At 45.4% G+C, this 17,705-nt stretch overlaps 1 protein-coding gene across 4 annotated transcripts in view; it reads left to right on the top strand.

The window, feature by feature from the left end:
• The window catches only part of LOC146855927 (uncharacterized), a 651,622-nt gene that overhangs the window by 437,782 nt on the left and 196,135 nt on the right, over positions 1 to 17,705 (top strand). For 3 of the 4 annotated variants that reach the window (XM_085653872.1, XM_085653876.1, XM_085653877.1), the window contains one exon: positions 13,861 to 14,055. The exons of the other annotated variant lie outside the window; for it this stretch is intronic. In XM_085653872.1, the coding sequence (XP_085509998.1) occupies positions 13,861 to 14,055 (195 nt within the window). The remainder of the gene's footprint in view (positions 1 to 13,860; positions 14,056 to 17,705) is intronic. 4 annotated transcript variants of the gene reach the window in all.

The raw sequence follows: 17,705 nt of genomic DNA on the forward strand, positions 1-17,705 counted from the left end.
CCCTTGCACCCAGTCATAAGGCGTTTCAGCCCTCGTGGGGCCTTGACCACATGACACACACACACCTCTCTCCCCCCCCTCTCTCTCTTCCCCTCTCTCTCTCTTCCCCTCTCTCTCTCCCCCTCTCTCTCTTCCCCCCTCTCTCTCTCTCTTCCCCCCTCTCTCTCACTCTCTCTCCCCCCCCTCTCTCTCTCCCCCCCCCTCTCTCTCCCCCCCCCCCACTCTCTCCCCCCCCCCCTCTCTCTCCCCCCCCCCCCACTCTCTCCCCTCCTTCCCCCGCGTCTTGCTTTTGGATTTTAATGACCGGACTCTCCGCGTCTGTGGTGCTGGAACCGCCCTGCAGGGCCGGTGGCTCACCTAGTCAGAGTGATGTATTGATTCTGCGGATGCAGCTGTGTGAGCATGACCCGCTTGCCCCAACGGCAACATAGAAGAGGATTATGCTGAGCTAAATGTATCATGTTGGTGGCAAGAAAGGGAGATGAGAGGTGTTGTATTCCTCCTGCACACTTGTGGCGTGGCATTGGGAATTGTGGCCGCGATCTGGAAACAACATTAACAGAAGCGCGATTAATTTAGATATTACATCAGCGGCTGCAGTGCTGACAGGAATGGATGAATTGCAACAACACGCACTGCAGCCCATCTCGTACATTCAAATTTAATATGGTGCATTCTGGGTACTGAAGGACCCCGGGACCACTAAACCATGTGGACCTGGCAGCAGCTGGGGTTAATTGAAATTGTTTGCCCATCTATGAATAAGGCTAAGTGGAGCCAAAATGCGTTGGGTGCTGCTGCCCTCTCTATGTCAATAAAGTACAAGTGGAGTTCCGGTGTCGTGCTTTTGGATGGATATATATATATCTACGACCACCTGGTTGGGGCAGGTGGACTGTAATGGTCTACTTTGTCACTCCTCCTGTTGGGCTGTGCCTCAGATGTGGTACTCCGTGCACTTGGTGAGCTTCTTCCTCGCTCTTGCTGAGGAACGAAGGCTGGTTCTGCAAGGTTGCTGCTGTAGTCAAATGGCCTCTATTCCTCCCAGTTGTAATGACAGGTGGTCACCAGGAGGTGCGTGGCCTCCTCCGCTCACATCATGGCTTCAATACTTCAAAGCTTCAGTCCTGACCGTGATGAGGGAGGCAGGGAGCTCCTCCCTCTACTGCAGGTACTTGGATTGCCTGGGGAAAAACAGTGCAGATCTGTTCTCCCAGCACTTTGGGGAGTTGATTGAGGCCAGGAGCCTTTCACTCTGCCTCATCTCTCCCACACAGACCACCCTCTCTCAGCAGGCCCCTATGCACAGGCGCAGCGGGATCTTTCCCCATGTGTGGGAGTTCAAGAGTCTTGCCTCTCCACGGGCTGCCTTGCTGGCATGTTTCTCCCATCTTGCAGGGCCTCGCCAGAGAATGTCCTCGTGCTTTCTCCTCACAGCCATGGAGCTGTGCTCTCGTGGGGCCGAAATGCCTTGCAGTGTCCCTCTGCAGCCTGATCTGACCACACGATGCATCCTGGTAGTCTGCTCTCATGAAGAACACTGCGGGTCTCACCCAGGGCCAGACTGGCCGTAGTGGGCATCAGGCGTTTGCCCATGAGGCTGGAAGGGTGGGGGAAGGTTCTGGAGCATTGGGGGGCAGTTTTGCTACTGGGTGTCTGTTTTGCAGTGATGCTGCAATATCACCCCCGTAACAAAAGCAGCAGTGCTGGGGACCGGTGCCTAATGCTCCCCCCCCCCCCCCCCCCCCTCTCTGCACAACCTCCCCAGGGGTTGGAGCCAGCCCAACAAAATTGCCAGGGCTGCTTTGGGTTCACAGTCCAGCTATGGGCTCACCATCCGGTAGGGATTCCAGAGTACGTCGTAGGGATTGTGTCTGTGTACAGCATAGACAACCATCCTTTTGGCCAATGTAAAGTCGTGGACCCTAGGTCTACATACTAAATAAACAACACAGGCACCAGTGGTATGGGTGTACAAATGGCCTAAGGCTCATGCACCTGGATCATTTTATTACCAGGGTCACCTAGCTGGTGATGCATTTGATGGATGAGTATAGGTGGGTGCAAGTGCAACCTAAAAGGAAGGGCTGCCTCGTTGCGTGTCCAGCGGACAATACAGGTAGGAGGATGAGGCTGTATTCAAAGCACGCTTCCAATTTTTTTTTTTTTTGCCTGGGTGAGGGGATGTCAGACGTAATGGCGTGCGCACATTTACTGCACTGAGCACATAATGCCTGCTCTGTTGTATTCTTTTTATGTACCTGTTCTGTGTGTGGTATGGGGGAAGCTTTGACTGCTGCTGCCATGCCACATCGTTTATTTGTGTTAGAGAAATTTGCATTGCCTCTTCAACCTAATCTGCTTGTGGTGTTGACATTTTCACTGCTGTTGCTCATCTTGTATGTGTACTGTTGGTGACAAACTTGCTCTACTACTAAACAAGCTGAACATGTTCTGAGGGAGGAAGGCTTGCAGGGCTGCTGTCTGCACTGTATGCATTCCATGCAGGAGGGCAGTATACTGCTGATTGTTTTTTGTCCTGTTCGAACATGTGAAGCTTTCAAGTTTACAGTTGGCCTGTGGTTGGAAAGGTGTGTGTGTGTGTGTGTGTGTGTGCCCTTGTGCATCCGTTTAAACTATATATACAAAATAGAGGGACTTAGAGCGCATCAAGGTCCAGCATATGTGCTACAGATAATCTAAATAAGGTATGCCTCAACTGAGATGAAAAACGAACTAACTAGCCTGACGACAAAACTCTCCGCTCTAGCAGCAAAATTCTGGGTGGGTCTAGTATCCGCAAGTCTTGTCCCCTATTGAACAAACCGGAACAGGTTACATATAGTAAGGAACCCCCGCACCGACACTTCCGAGTTGGCGAACGAGGGTAGGTCATCCACAGTGTCGCTCCCAACCAAACTAAGTACGGCATAGCCGGCTCCATATAATATAGATGGAGAACCATTTATATTAAACAAACAGTGGTCAAATTGACCGGCCTCATTGATTTTTCAGCATACAAACATCGTGCCGATGTGCTCCACTCGAGGAGCCATGAATATTACCCGATTAGGGTAAGTTATTAAATGTGATGGACTTTTAAGAATGTATGTTATGTTATTCATGTGGTGTTAAATTCACTTTTCTGACTATATGGGACACATTTTGATCAAACACAGAGCATGCTATTAGTGTCGATAACAAAGCATGCAATTGGTGTAAAAAATAAGTGTTATTTTTTATTTAATTTGTCACCTACAATATTGCAACAAATGAATGCAACTTTTAATACTTACTGTGTCTCTTCATAGTACAGGTCATCGTTCAAATACTTTTCTTAAAAACTAATGCCAAAACTAAGGTATGTGTGGTTGGGAGTGGTTTTATTAACCTATATATTGAAACTCCAATCGCTAAGTAGATTAGGTAAATATCGGTCCTGAAGAATAGCTTGTATATATTGAGAGGGTAACTGTTCCTAAGGATTAGAAAGAAATAGCTGTGTGTGCTCTAGTTATGGTCGGGCTGAAATGAGTGTGAGGAATTTCTCCTTTGAAATATAGTGCCCTCACACACCCTTTCGAGTGTCCTGCTTCATCATGGGGCGTTGCTCCTCATGGGGGTGGCGCTGCAGTCCCCCACGGGCTCCGCAAGAGGGCTCTTTGTCGGAGATCTTTTGTTGGAGACACCGCAGTTGTGCATGGGGGTGTGTGGGCCTATCTTTGAGGAAAGTGAGTGGTGCGTTAAAACTACTAGATAGAGTCCAAGACCTTTATTCACGGCTCTGACTAGTAAAGGTTAAAAATGATCCTGGAGCTCCTCTTTGAAAAAAGATATTGAGGGCAGGTATAAAATTAACTGCTGCTCTCAGGATGATGAGTGGAAGTCCTACTAATATGGGGTCAACATGTTTCGCGCTTCAGGGTAGGTACATAAGGGATCCAATAGCGCTTCGTCAGGACCAAATATAAAGTGAATGAAACCAATGTGAATTCTTGAGACAGGTTCCAGTGAAGTGCAGTGCTGTGAACCTATGGTACCTTAATAGTAAGGGGATACAGCGTCCTCGCGCTGGTAGGTGCTCCTTCTTTTAGGAAACCTAAACCCAACCTGGTGAGGTAAAAACAAGGACAAACTCACACATGGACAGAAGGGAGGGGGGAAGGAAAGAAAAACACGGCATCTATTGTAATCATTATTCATTACATGTTGTGATTACACTGCAAAATAGCACAACAGGTGTTCATTCACAACACGCATGCTTCAATAGTTCACATGCAGGTAGAATGACCTCATGCCGAAAAAAATCTAAAACCAGGTGCAGGAGACCGCTACGGTGGGGTGCATGTGATGTTTTGTTTAGCCAATCTACAGAGATCATGTGCCATACAAAAAACATCCCCAAAAGCGGCCAGCAGCCTGTGTAAAAATAACCTTATGATAACACCGTGTGCATATTTCAAATGCTATCAGAGGAATTGAAGGAAGGAAAATACAATTCTCTAATAGAGCATATCATGAGCACAATGAAATTCATGAGAACAAGTATAGCATACCCTTAGAGTGTAGGGAATGGGCTCCGTCAGCGTCTCGGAGGTGGCAGAAAGAGAAACTTAACAAAAGGAGATGTAAAATAAGTCTACCTCGTATCGGTCAGTTAAAAAGAGAGAACGCTCACCTCTTCGTAGCGAGTAAATACTCACGAGTGCTCGTTCGCCCAGGGTGTGGCAACCTACCCCTCCTCCGTACAGCGCCGGGATTGATAAAGGGGGTGAGAGGAAGTGCCTTTTAAATATGTTCCTCAAAGACGCTGAATTCGAGATCGGGGCGGTTCTGAGACGCCGGAGATTGACGTGGTGACGTTACGTGTGTGGTAGTCATGGCAATCACAAAAGTTCATTGACGCCGAAAGATGACGTGGAGACGTTATGTGTAGTGTTGCCATGGCGCTCACGGGAGTCTATGACGCGTTAAAGTCAGAGCTCTTGTAGATATTTTGTCTCATGTTGACAAGAGGACCTTCAATAAAGTTAACAGGAAAAATAACATGGTAGGGAAAAAAAACGGGAGACAGAGTGTCTCGTAAGTGTCCTTCCTAATTTGCGCTAAGGTGATGTTAGTGGTGGTTATTACGCGCCAGAGGTTGGCGCGGTGGCGCTTATGTATGTATCTAGATTACTAATATTTAGAAAGGAAGCGGTGGGAGCGGTGGCCATATTAACAGGGTAGTTTCACACCAGGATCTAAGTGTCTAAAGATGGTGTCTACTCAAAAGCGCACGCTAGTGAAGTGGCGTGCAGCGTGGTAAATATAATTCACATACGGGAGAATGTCATGTACTAGATCAGGGGTCTCCAACGAGTAGCTCGGGAGCTACTGGTAGCTCACCAGTACCTTCAAAGTAGCTCTCTGAGGTGAAGTCAAGCCCAGTATCAATTTCAGAGTAGGTGCCTATTTAAGAAGGCAGCACTGATCATCTCAAGGACCTCTGCCAGCTTAAGGACCTGCTACATGACAGTCTGTGTCCATCTCAATATAATTAAGCCACAATGAGATTGACCATGTTGCAATCCCTCCTTTATCAGTCACAACGTGTGTGAACAGTGCACCATCAAAAAAGTATGGCAGCAGTAGCCTGAGCTGTAATCAGTGTTGACCCACCAAAGTGCAGGACTGCAGGAGTCAGAGTGGAAATGTGTCAGTTAGATGCTTGATCAGCTCAAGACCTGAGGAGAACAGGGCATGATCCAAACCAGAGAAAATTAAGATATTTATCAACATTTATGTGTGTACCCATGATAAACACTATTGCTTCCTGAAACTTTGCCTGGTGCCAAGATTTACAAATATTAATTTCATGATTTTCTGATGATGCACAGAGAACATCCATCTGTGAAAAGGCAGGCTGGGATGATATCAGGCACAGGCTCACTGGGGCAGAGTGTCAATGTTTCGACCCTGGTGCAATGAGGGTAATTTATATCCTCTGCAGGCAGGTCTTCCTCAGGGGCTGTATCCTGACTGTACCTCACCCTAGGTTGCCTCCCCTCCCCCGTCTTGAGGAAGACCCGCCTGCAGAGGATATAAATTACCCTCATTGCACCAGGGTCGAAATGTCGACACTCTCCCCCAGTGGGCCTGTACCTGATATCATCCTGGCCCTGCCTTTTCACAGATGAATGTTCTCTGTGCATCATCAGACAATCATGAAATTAATATTTGTAAAACCATAAGGTACTGGCCTATCTGTAAAGCTGGTGCCACTATGAACCATGACCAGTTTTACTAAGGATACCAGAATGTGTAATTGATTGGTTCTTGAATTTGCCTTTTGGATTCCCCTCCTTTGTATCTGTCCTACCTCATGAGCACTTTCCTTTCTCACACTCCCCTTGGAGCAACCTCTTTCTCTATTTGGAGCATTGAAAATGGTGATCTGTTATAAAAGTAACTAAATAATAAACAGTCACTATTGGAACGATATTTTGTGCCTCTGTGTCTTTTGAGGATATACTTGTTTGCATTGTAAAGAAAATGGTGGTACATTAATGATACAATGCTAATTCTATATGTACTGGATGGCCTTTGACTAATGAATGTTTTTCATAACTGAATTGTAGCTTTAAAGAAGTCTAGGACCATTGTTTCTTATACCAATGGTGAGCATCCATGGCATATGACTGTAATACCTGGGAATTCAAAGTAGTCTGTCCATATGAGGCATTTGTACATGGGAGTACATGATGATAATGACAAGCTGATGTTTTGAGACTGTGCACTTCTTAAAAACTGAAAACTGGTATTTTAAAGGCAGTTTTAGTTTTCAAAAATGGGGTTGCTTCTGGAAAATTGAGTTTGTTTGCCCACAGTGGAAAGTAGTATTAGATAGAAAAATTTGCATTTTCAGAAACTGGTGAATGATAACTCAAGCTGAGTTAGGGAGACGTACTGCTGTGCTTATGTCCTTTGTGCCACTGGGCATGTCAAGATTTGAATGTTATTTCCTAAGTCAAGGGGAGGCATTAATTTTGAAGAACTTTTTCCCAGCATTTCTGCTGGTAACCGCACTTGGTATACTTGGGTGGTAACTGCTGAAAATCTTGCTTTGGGTGGTCATAGTGTAGTCTCTATTTTACAGGTATAAAATGTGCTAGTAGCTCGGGAAGACTTTCCTAGAGCAGAAGTAGCTCTCACTACAGAAAAGGTTGGAGACCCCTGTACTAGATCTTACTTGAAATTTTCTTGGGACATTGTGGTTGTATTACAGCAAGTCTAGTTTGATCTTGCTAGTTAATTTTGAATTCATGGTTGGAGTGCATATCGTGCTTCTGGCAAAAAACAGAGGAGGAGAAATAAACGGGATCTAGGGGAAGTAGCAAGTGGGAATGTTGTATCATGCTTGCAGAGCTACCATCTGCTTGTCATCTTAAAGCTCACTTTAGATGTTAAATAAGATGTCAAGTTAGCTCGACCCACGGGATTTCGTCATTCAGGCCCGTGGTGTCGCATCTCAACCTATGGACCCATCGTTGTTCTTGTTTGAACAAAGTGCGTTTGGTCCAATAGGGGTTGGAAACAATGATGGTCCATCTTAGACTATCCGCTGAGTGTCCTTGTTCAGCAAAGTGTGTCAATAGTTTGGTATTAGTTTTTCTTCGTCTTATAGTGCTTTTATGCTCCCCCATGTGTATTTTGACTGCTCTTGTGGTCATGCCCACATACCTCTTATTACATGGGCAGACTATTGTGTAGATACAGTTGGTCATGTTACAGTTTGTGTGTCTGGTTTGGCGCCAAGGTGTTGTCAAGCCCAAGTCGATTTCTTTGGAAATCGTGGTTTCTGCACAAGTTGAGCATGAGCCGCAAGGGTAATGGCCTACTACTGGTGGTAAAGACCATAGTGTTGGTTGACATATGGGTTGTGGTTTTGGTCTTGTATGTACAAGGTGGTCTCTTAAATTCTGCGTACGTTTGAATCCAAAAAGTGGTGGTGGGCCTTGTTCGAAGAAACCTAAATTCAATATTGTCCAATGTTTCTTGATCACCTTCTGTATACTGTTGGAGCTAGGAGTGAATGTGGTGACACATGTAATAGTGTCTAATTCAGATTTCTCTTTTATTTCAAGGAGAGCTGCCCTGGGGCTGTTTCTGGCTCTTTTGTGAGCTTGACGAATAATGTTACTGGGGTAATGTCGTTTCTCCAGATTGTGCTTGAGCAGATCAGATTGTATCTCAAACTCCTTGACAGTGTCGCAATTTCTCCGGAGGCGTAAGAATTGGCCAACCGGGAGATTGTTTCTGAGTGCCCTGGGGTGGTGGCTGTCGTAGATCAGGAGATTGTTCCTGTCTGTTGGTTTTTTGTAATTTGTGGTATGTAGACAACCATTCTCCAAAGAGATGAGAAGGTCCAAAAAGGGGATTTCATGTCGAGATCTTGTGCTTGTGAACTTTAAATATGGGTTTAGAGTGTTGACCCAATTGCAGAATGAGATACATTGTTCTTCATTCCCTTGCCAAAACAAGACCACATCGTCAATATAGCGACGCCATAGTAGAATGTGTTCGTTAAAGGGGTTGTTACCTCCTAGAATATGTCTTTCTTCAAAATGGGCCATGTAGAGGCATGCCAGACTCGGCGCGAATGTGCTTCCCATGCTCGTGCCTTGTATTTGATGGAAAAGCTGTGACTTGAAGGCGAAGAAATTCTCTTTAAGAGCAAGGGAAGCACAGTCGCAGATAAATGAGATAGGTGTTATGAAGGGCCATGGTTCGATGTTCCGGGGGGTATTCTCCAGTACTTCTAGTGTGGTGTCCTGCGGTATGTTCGTATAAAGGGCTTCCACGTCCATGGTCACTAGGAAGTCAATTTTCTCTGCATCAGGGAAGAGTTCAATCAGATTGAGGACCTCGGTAGTGTCTCTGAGATAGGTGGGAGTTAGGCTTACTAAGGGGCGTAGATAGAAATCGCAGAACTTGCTTAACGGTTCTAGTACAGAATTGATGCCAGAGACAATCGGACGGCCTGGTGGGGGGGGGTAACCCCCTTGTGGATCTTCGGTAGTGTGTAAAAGTAAGGAGTGCGAGGATCTTCTGTCGTGAGGAAATTTCCTTCCTGTGGTGAGATCCAGCCTTCAGCTAATGCTTCGTTGATCATACTCTTGATACGAGTCGAAAGGCGTTTGGTGGGATCTTATGTGATTAATTTGTAGTATGTGGTATTGGCCAACTGGTGGTTGCATTCTCTTTCATATGTATCTTGATCCTGAATGACAATGGCCCCGCCCTTGTCTGCTGGTTTGATTATTATATCCTGATCTTCGGTGATGGTTCGGAGGATGGTTCTTTCTTCTTTTGATAGGTAGTTGTAAGGTCGTTTTCGGTTCAAAGCTCCTACATCTTTGAGAACGGCTTGTTCGTACGTAAGGACCTCATGTGGAGTCATTGCTGCTGTAGGGGTAAACTTCGAAGGTCTCTTCAGGCCCGTCTCAGTAGGGGGATTATCAGGTTTTCCTTGGAAGAAGGCCTTCAGTCTGACTTTCCGAAAGAACTGGTGAAGTTCTTGGTGTGACCTAAAGGGGTCTTCTTTGGGTGTTGGGACAAATCCCAAACCTTTCTCAAGGAGTGTGGTTTCACTTTCTGTGAGTTGCCTAGATGAAAGGTTCACCACTAGGGTCTCTGCCCTCTCGCCTGGCTCCGTAGCGTCATTGGTTCCTGGTCTTGCCATTGTACCTTCTTGTAACTTCCTCTTCTTCTGCCTCTTCCTTTGCCCCTCCCTCTGTTGTGAAAAGGGGGGTTCGGGAATTGTTGAAAGTGAGTCGGTTGGAGATGGTGAGTAGGAGGTACATGCCACATAGGAGGAGGTCCCATCCATTGTCACGCCAGAGGGATACAACAACCAATACGCCCTCCTTTATTCCAAAATCCTCCACCACCACCACCTCCATTCTCTCATCCATCCTTTCAACCACCAGTCTATCCCGGACAATGGATGAGACGCTTGCCCTGCTGTATGAGACGCTTGCCCTGCTGTATGAAACGCTTGCCCCGTTGCACCCCATGTTGTGCTGCTTCTGTGTGCACCTCAGTAGTTTTACGAGTTTCTAAATATTAAAAACGCACTTTTGATGAAAAAACACGTTGTCTGGCGCCACCTCGTGGTAAGGCCACCTAAGCGTGCTCGTTATTAATGATGATGGCAGTCTTGTAATTAAAAATATATAAACAAATATGAGCGGTCACAAGGTATACTGCTCTGTCTCCAACCTTCCCCCTCTTTTGACAGGCCGGACTTTAGCTATTCCTGTAATTGAGTTTACTCAACTCCACTCTAAGCACATGTGAGGTCAGCAGCATTATATTAATAAAAGGGCCTGAACATAGTTAATTCTGCCCACTGAAAATAGCCACACCTCACCTACAGCTAGACCAGGTATAACCAAGTGAAGTAGAACCCCCAGTGTGCATAAAATGAAGCCCCCACGTGGGTACACAAACCCTGTACCGCTGCAGCCCTACATCTAACCGAATCTCCTCAGTCAATACATGATTACAAGGCATCTCTCCATCTCCATGGCCATCTAGCTTCGAACATGACTGGGCTCACTGTGGACCAGGAAGTAACTGGACCTGGAGCTGCCTAGAAGGAAACATCCCTATTGAACTGTAAATTTACCTATTGACAGGGCCCTCCTCTCTCCTCGCCCAGCACACTGCTGGATTCCTTGCATGTATTGTTTGTTGCATTAGAGAGGGTGAGTCTGGGCCTTGCATGAGCTAAACTGGTCTTCTCGCCTCCACGAGCTGCTTGTATGGTTCATTTACAATTTAATGTACTGGCTCTGGTCAGTCTGGGTATATGTAAAGGAGGAAAAGGCAGAGCCAGCTGGAATGTCTTTCTAACATAGCTCTGACTCTATGGATTTGGAACTAGCAGGGGAACTAGCCAAGCATCTCAACTCATGCTAGGCCTGGACCAGTGCAAAAAGAAACCAGCAAGATGCCAGCCCTCTCAAGCAACTTTAAGCCACAACAAGCTTGCATGGAGCCCATTCAGATATACGTCTATCTCCCAACCGGTTAGGCACCATTGTGGCCCCTGTGACAGGGTTGCAAAAGTGTCACTAGGACACTTGACCTGCTTCCAAGAATTCAGTTTCGGGCAAGGTTAGCTGCAATGTAAAGTTGTGGAGTGGCTGTGAAAAATGTAAGAATTGATGATAGGATTTCAAGGTAAAGGAATGCTAAGCAACCAGTGGCGGCACCTCCACTATAGCAGAGGAGCGTCGCCCTTCTGCTTTCAAGCAGTGCGAGAAGCAGAAACATAAAATGACAATAACGTTCAGTTATTATCATTTTATGTTTGTGCTGCTTTGCGGGTGGGTCAGTGGGGCTGCTCTATCGGAGCAGGGCAGTGGAGGAGTGGTTGCCCACCGTAAGTGCGCAATGACTGTTTGGTCGGCCCTCCGTCATGCACACTTTCCCCGTTCTCAATGCAGGATGCATTACAGCCTGCATGGAGAACATGTCCACCCTTCCAGCCCCTGGCTGAGCGCCGTGTAGCGGCTCTCAGACCAATCACTACGCTGCATTGCAGCGTTGTCATAGGCTTAGGGGAGAGAGCCTGGATGCCTAATTCCTGTTTCTGAAGTCAGAGGCAGGAGAGCAGGAGCAGAGACGCGGGACCCGGAGGCAAAGTAAGTTATTTATTTATTTTAATTTTGCTTGCTCCCTCCTGCAATCGTGACCCCCTGCTTGACCCTCCTCCCCAACCCTCTCCACCCGCACTCCCCGCGACTGCCACCCACCCGCGAGCCATGCCGGCCGCAACTGTAAGCAACACAAAGCTGAAGAAATCCAAGCCGACACAGGGAAGCATTCTACGTTTTTTTTCTTCTGTTTCACGTGCTAAAGGTATCTTGATGAGAGGATACCGCCTTAGGGAGAAGTATTCCTTGTGGAAATAAGTTGTAGTCTCAGTACACTTTCTAAGTCCAGTGATACACGAGAGAAAGATACGAAAATGAAGGATGTTTTTTTTTTGTTTTTGTTTAAAGCTTTATAGAAAATTATATGCGACTATTATATTTAGCATAATCAATGATTACATTGAGAAACCATGCTATAATTTAATATAGCATTTTAAAGGAACAAGGGTCCCTTCAACCGACAGTCACACATTCAATAATTTAATAAGTTTCAGCATAACACGGTCTATGCAAGCAAGCAAAACCACATTTATTAACTAAGAAAGGAAGTGGGGGTGGAGTCTAGGGAGGCAGAAAACATAAAATTCATATAGAGAAACTCAGGCAGTTATATGTGACATAACTCAGAATTATATTCTTCGTCACAATGAGCATATAGCAACAAATTAGCCCCATAAAGAATTGTATATATAGTAAATGGCGGAGTCTGGGACAGTGCAGAGCGTCTCTGCTTAATCGTCTGAAGAAACAGACTGTTCTGACGTGTCTTCCTGCATTGTTCATGACACTTTCTACAGTGGCTCTGTTCACAGACTGAGATGTGGACAACTCCAGTGTGTCTTCCTGTATCCTGCATTCCACAGCCAGTGCATCCCGACATTATCCTTCCTGTGCTCCTCATTCTTGACCCACTCCCAGTTCATGCTGAGCACTGTCCCGGGCTCTTGCTAAAGATGTAAATCCGCTGGCCACTTGCCGCAGTTCCCTCTACTAAACGCGCTTTGGATCACATGACCCATCCTACTTCGACTTTGCCCTTTAGCAGGCCTTGGCAATATCTTCATTGGTGGAATTGATCCCATTGTACTCGCTTGGGGCACCAGTTGCCTTCCATTTTTTGGGACTACCCTAGGTTTCACCACATAACGGCATCCTCTCAGGCATCGTATTGTAATGTCCTGATGATGATCCATGTATTACTATAGGATCGAAACGTTGTCGGCTTTGGAGAACTGACCCTTTACTGTATATAAAATTCTGTATAGGGCTGGTTTGTTGCTATATGCTCATTGTGAAGTCACATTTAGGTGTCTGAGACTCTTTATATGATTTTTTTGGTCTCCCTTGACTCCGCCCACTGCTTGCTTCATTAGTTAATAACTGTGGTTTTATTTGCATTTATAGACGTTGTCATGCTGAAACTTATTGAATGTGCGGCTGTCAGATGTAGGGAGCCTTGTTCCTTTAGAATACTATGTAACCCATGTCCCATTACATCCTTGGGCATCCCTTGGTTTTGTAGAATACTTTAATATAGAACATTTAGAACAATGCAAATCAAACAAATATTTAAATCTAAAAATAATGTAAACTAAAATACAATAGATTAAAATGAAAGATTAATGTGTGAAAGCTTAAAAATGGAGGATGCTTTTGAATACCATCCTAATTAGCTGAGGCGAATTCATAGAAATGTGTGCACCGAAGCAGTTTGCGGTGCGTGAGGGGAATCCACTTTCTATTTCCTGGAGTGATGCGTATTTTTCCATGGAAGACAAGTGTTCCTACAGCTTGATGCCATGACAAGTAACTGAAATTGGGATCCTGGAGTGACTTGTTAATATAGATTTAATAACGAAAAGCTTGTTTGTACTAGTGGCCACAATGGTTCTTTCAAGTGAACGTGGAAATGGGGAGACTGAATGGGCACTCCCTAGCACCGCATTGTTTCCTATGCAGGAAATGCTATAAAGCATACCACTTTGTACTGGTAAGACAGTCTATTCTTGTGTGGATTGTGTTTGAAAATAGACATTGATCCGTTTTTTGTATAGTGACTTTCAAAGCACTAGTGAAATGCAAAACACAGTCTTTTCTCTACTCGAGTTCTCTTGGAAAAGAACTGCTATGTAAATCTTCTCCTGACTTTTTTTAGGTCGGACGGCGACATCAACAAATCAAGATGGAGTCACATCCGCACAAGGCACCTCCAGAAGCAAGGGTTCCAACCTGGGCACCACACAAAAGGCAATTGCCAAGAGGCCTGTAGCAGTCACAATTCCTCCTTTCACTGCTAAAAAAACTGGAAAACGGCTCCCACTCAGTACTCAACCAAAGGAACATTTTTGGGGTACACATTTTTAACATTTGAAATGTGATATAAAGTACACAATATTTTATTTGAGGTGTTTTACTTTCTCGCAGCGTTTGATAATGAAGTTTTTTTTTGATAACATTCCTAATGAGTATGGTCCTCTGTTTCAACATGTCAGGTGTTGTATTTGATATTCACAGTTGAGACAGAGAAAAATGATCTTGCCAATGAGAACTCTACATTTTTTACATGTGTTTGAAGGAGCTGTCCTGCTTTGGAGGGGCCCTCAGTGCGAAGGGTACTGCCCAGGGGGTGTGCCATGAAGCTACAAAATTATTTTAATAATGGTTACAAATTCCTGGAAACATTCTACCATTTTTAAAAATAATAACCATAGAGGGTATCTGCCATGTGCTGTACCACCCTCCCCCTAGATCTCACCTGTCTGTACCCCGCTCTGAAACTATGCTGTTAGGGACTTTCCATTTATCCCAAACTCTCCCCAAATCCCACCTTGCTGTGTAGCTCCAGTGGTAATATATAGACCCTTTGTAATGGTAGCCCACCCATGTGCTTTAGATACCATTCTATTATTGGATGCTTCTGCAAGAGCACAGCATCCAATAATAGAGGGAGGCCAATCTACACCTTTTACTATGACCGTAACTACATACAGTTAGAGGTGCCTCTTTTCAGCATAGCGAGCGCCCCTATAACCGCTGCAGGACAAACAGTGGAAATAAGTCTATCGACCCCTGAGAGAAGTGCTGCGCTGGCCTCATGTGTCAGTATATGCAGACCTTTGAATGGACTCCTACTCATCTACTTATTGTGTACCTCTTCAGAAGGTTACTCTTGTGGACTTGCCAACAGAGAGGCACTTTCCGTGGTGGAGCCATAAGAATCAAAACTACTCACTTTTCCTCTCCAGGCCACACCTGTCCAGATCACCAGCACCAGGATCCAGCAACAGGTGATCAAAAAAGACTACAGAGAGCCTTCATCGTGAAAAGGATCTGTTCCTTTTGTTGCACTACCAGCTGCTTCAGAGAGCGCTGGGTATGAGATGGAAACCTGTTGCTGGGGGTTCTGGATTATAGTCCAAATGTCTCCGTCTCTCTCTCTCTCACTTACTCTCTATTATACAAACACCCACACTCGCTCACACATACTATCTCCACACACACTGTTACCCCACGCACATACTCCCTCCACCACACACTCTCTCTCTCTCTCTCTCTCTCTCTCTCCTCTCTCTCTCTCTCTCTCTCTCTCTCTCTCTCTCTCTCTCTCTCTCTCTCTCCTCTCTCTCCTCTCTCTCCTCTCTCTCCTCTCACTCCTCTCTCTCCTCTCTCTCTCCTCTCTCTCTCCTCTCTCTCCTCTCTCTCCTCTCTCTCCTCTCTCTCCTCTCTCTCCTCTCTCTCCTCTCTCTCCTCTCTCTCCTCTCTCTCCTCTCTCTCCTCTCTCTCCTCTCTCTCCTCTCTCTCCTCTCTCTCCTCTCTCTCCTCTCTCTCCTCTCTCTCCTCTCCCCTCCCTCCTCTCCCTCTCTCCCCCTCTTTATTTCTCAGATGAAGACAGAACTCATTCTGTCTATGCTAAGTGCAAACTCCTGTACTTGGTAACATCACCAGATGGTTCCATGCCATCAGTGACACCCTGTTTCAGGACTGGATATTCCTTTTCCAAATCATTGCTTTCTGGTCTGTTGACCTGCATTTTTAAAGAGAAACCCAGAACTGAGACGGAGTCCTCGGATAACCTTATGCTTTGAGCTGATGTTCAGTTCCACTTCTCAAAAACGTGAGGAACAATTGTGTGACATTTGCCTATATGTCCTTAAATCATCTGCAAATGTTATGAATACTCAGGAGGAGATAGATACTTTTTTTTTTTTAATATGCTCTAGTGGGATTTTGAAGGCTTATTAATGCCTTTCTATTTTTGTGGAAAATTATACTTTTTTGTTATTTTGTAACCTAAGCAGTTAGCCTTTCTACAACAGCACTGCATCTGTTTCAACGTGCACTGTAGTTAATTCAAACCATGCCTTATTGCATCCACATACTTCTGTTATGTACTACATTTCATCAGACTGGCATCAGTGTGTGTGGATTTGCTTTGTCAAGAGTAATATAAAATGAGTTACCATAGCATATATAACTGAAATACTTTAAATTCAAACTTACTGCTGCTTACCAAGGGAGAATAATAGCTTGAATTGGAATTTAATTGCCTTGAAGTCCCCAACAAGCCCAGGAACAGTGACCAGAGTGGTGAAAAAAAACCTCTAACACCGAATGTTGCCCATGCCCTCATCTGTGTATGGATGTGGTTCTCTTGACACATGCATCCTCTTAAACCAGCACACATTCTCCATTTGTTATGTGCCTTGCACGGTACAAGGATATGGAGATGATAGGAGACTGGGTAATCAATCACTCATAAATAGAAAGGCACAGCTCCTTCGTAATAGCCTGAGCAGACTGACGGAGTATTGGGCTGGTCGGTCTATGGCAGGGAGGTGGGCACTTATAAGTGTGCATGTCAGTTTGGCCAGCTGTCTTAGGCCGGCCAAACAGACATGCACACTTCTATTTCCCAACCCTGCTGTGTTGCACAGCCAGGTTTGTGAAAAGCCACAGGGTCCTTGGGCATGAGCGGGCGTGAGACCAGCTTTTCTCAGGCCATTCCAGGCACTTCTCTCATGCTAGGTATAGCATGAGAGCAGCATCTGGATTGGGTGTGGAGCCTGTGATGTGGCCCCTGCGGGGAGAACAGTTGGAGCACCGAGGTGGCCGGCAGAGGCAGATAGGTCTTTTTAAAATATTTTATTATTCCCCTAAAGCTCCCCCAACCGGCCACCCCACCTCTTTAAATTGGCGGTGGCCACCACTGGGATTTTATAATTTCATCATTTTCATCCTTTTCTTTAAATGAGTTGAGGTGCGTAGGTCAGGCCTATTTATACAGTGTGTTTATTAGCTTGACAGGAACAGTTCCCCCTCATTCCTAATAAAACGTAGAACAAATGTTGCTCTCATTACTCAGTCTTGGTAAAGTACACATCAGTGCCAAATAACAAATCCAAGAAAAGCATCATCTGATTTGTCTTATAGGCCTGATATAGCTTTTCTAGTATATCATGGTTGATTGTATTAATGACCTGTGGGCTGAGAAAAAGGGGTCTCACATTTCTCATACAAAACCAGAGAAATTCAGCAGTTATAGTTAGCTGAGTTAACTATAACTTACGCCGCCGCAATGAACTGCTTATGATCTCTTACATTATATCACTCGTGACATGGTCAGTGACACCACTGATGACATCATCCACAGAACCAGTCACACACCCAGTTAGACCCCATATAACATCCAATACACCCACTGCCACACAACCACTGACATTCCCATTCGCAGATCCATACAGTGACACACCTACTCACTGATCCATAGAGCCACTAACACATCAACTCACCCATACAGCCACTAACACAATTACTAGATCACATATACAGCCACTCATGCACCCACTCACTGACCGATACAGCCACTCACATACACCCATTTTCATACGAATCAGTCACCCACACAGATACTCACATATTTACTCACTCACGCAGTTCACTCACATCTGCACAGTTACTCACACATCCACTTGTGTATTCATAGATATACTAACACATATA

The sequence above is a fragment of the Triturus cristatus genome, chromosome 4_1 (assembly GCF_964204655.1).
Source record: "Triturus cristatus chromosome 4_1, aTriCri1.1, whole genome shotgun sequence".
In the NCBI taxonomy this organism is placed as follows: domain Eukaryota; kingdom Metazoa; phylum Chordata; class Amphibia; order Caudata; family Salamandridae; genus Triturus; species Triturus cristatus.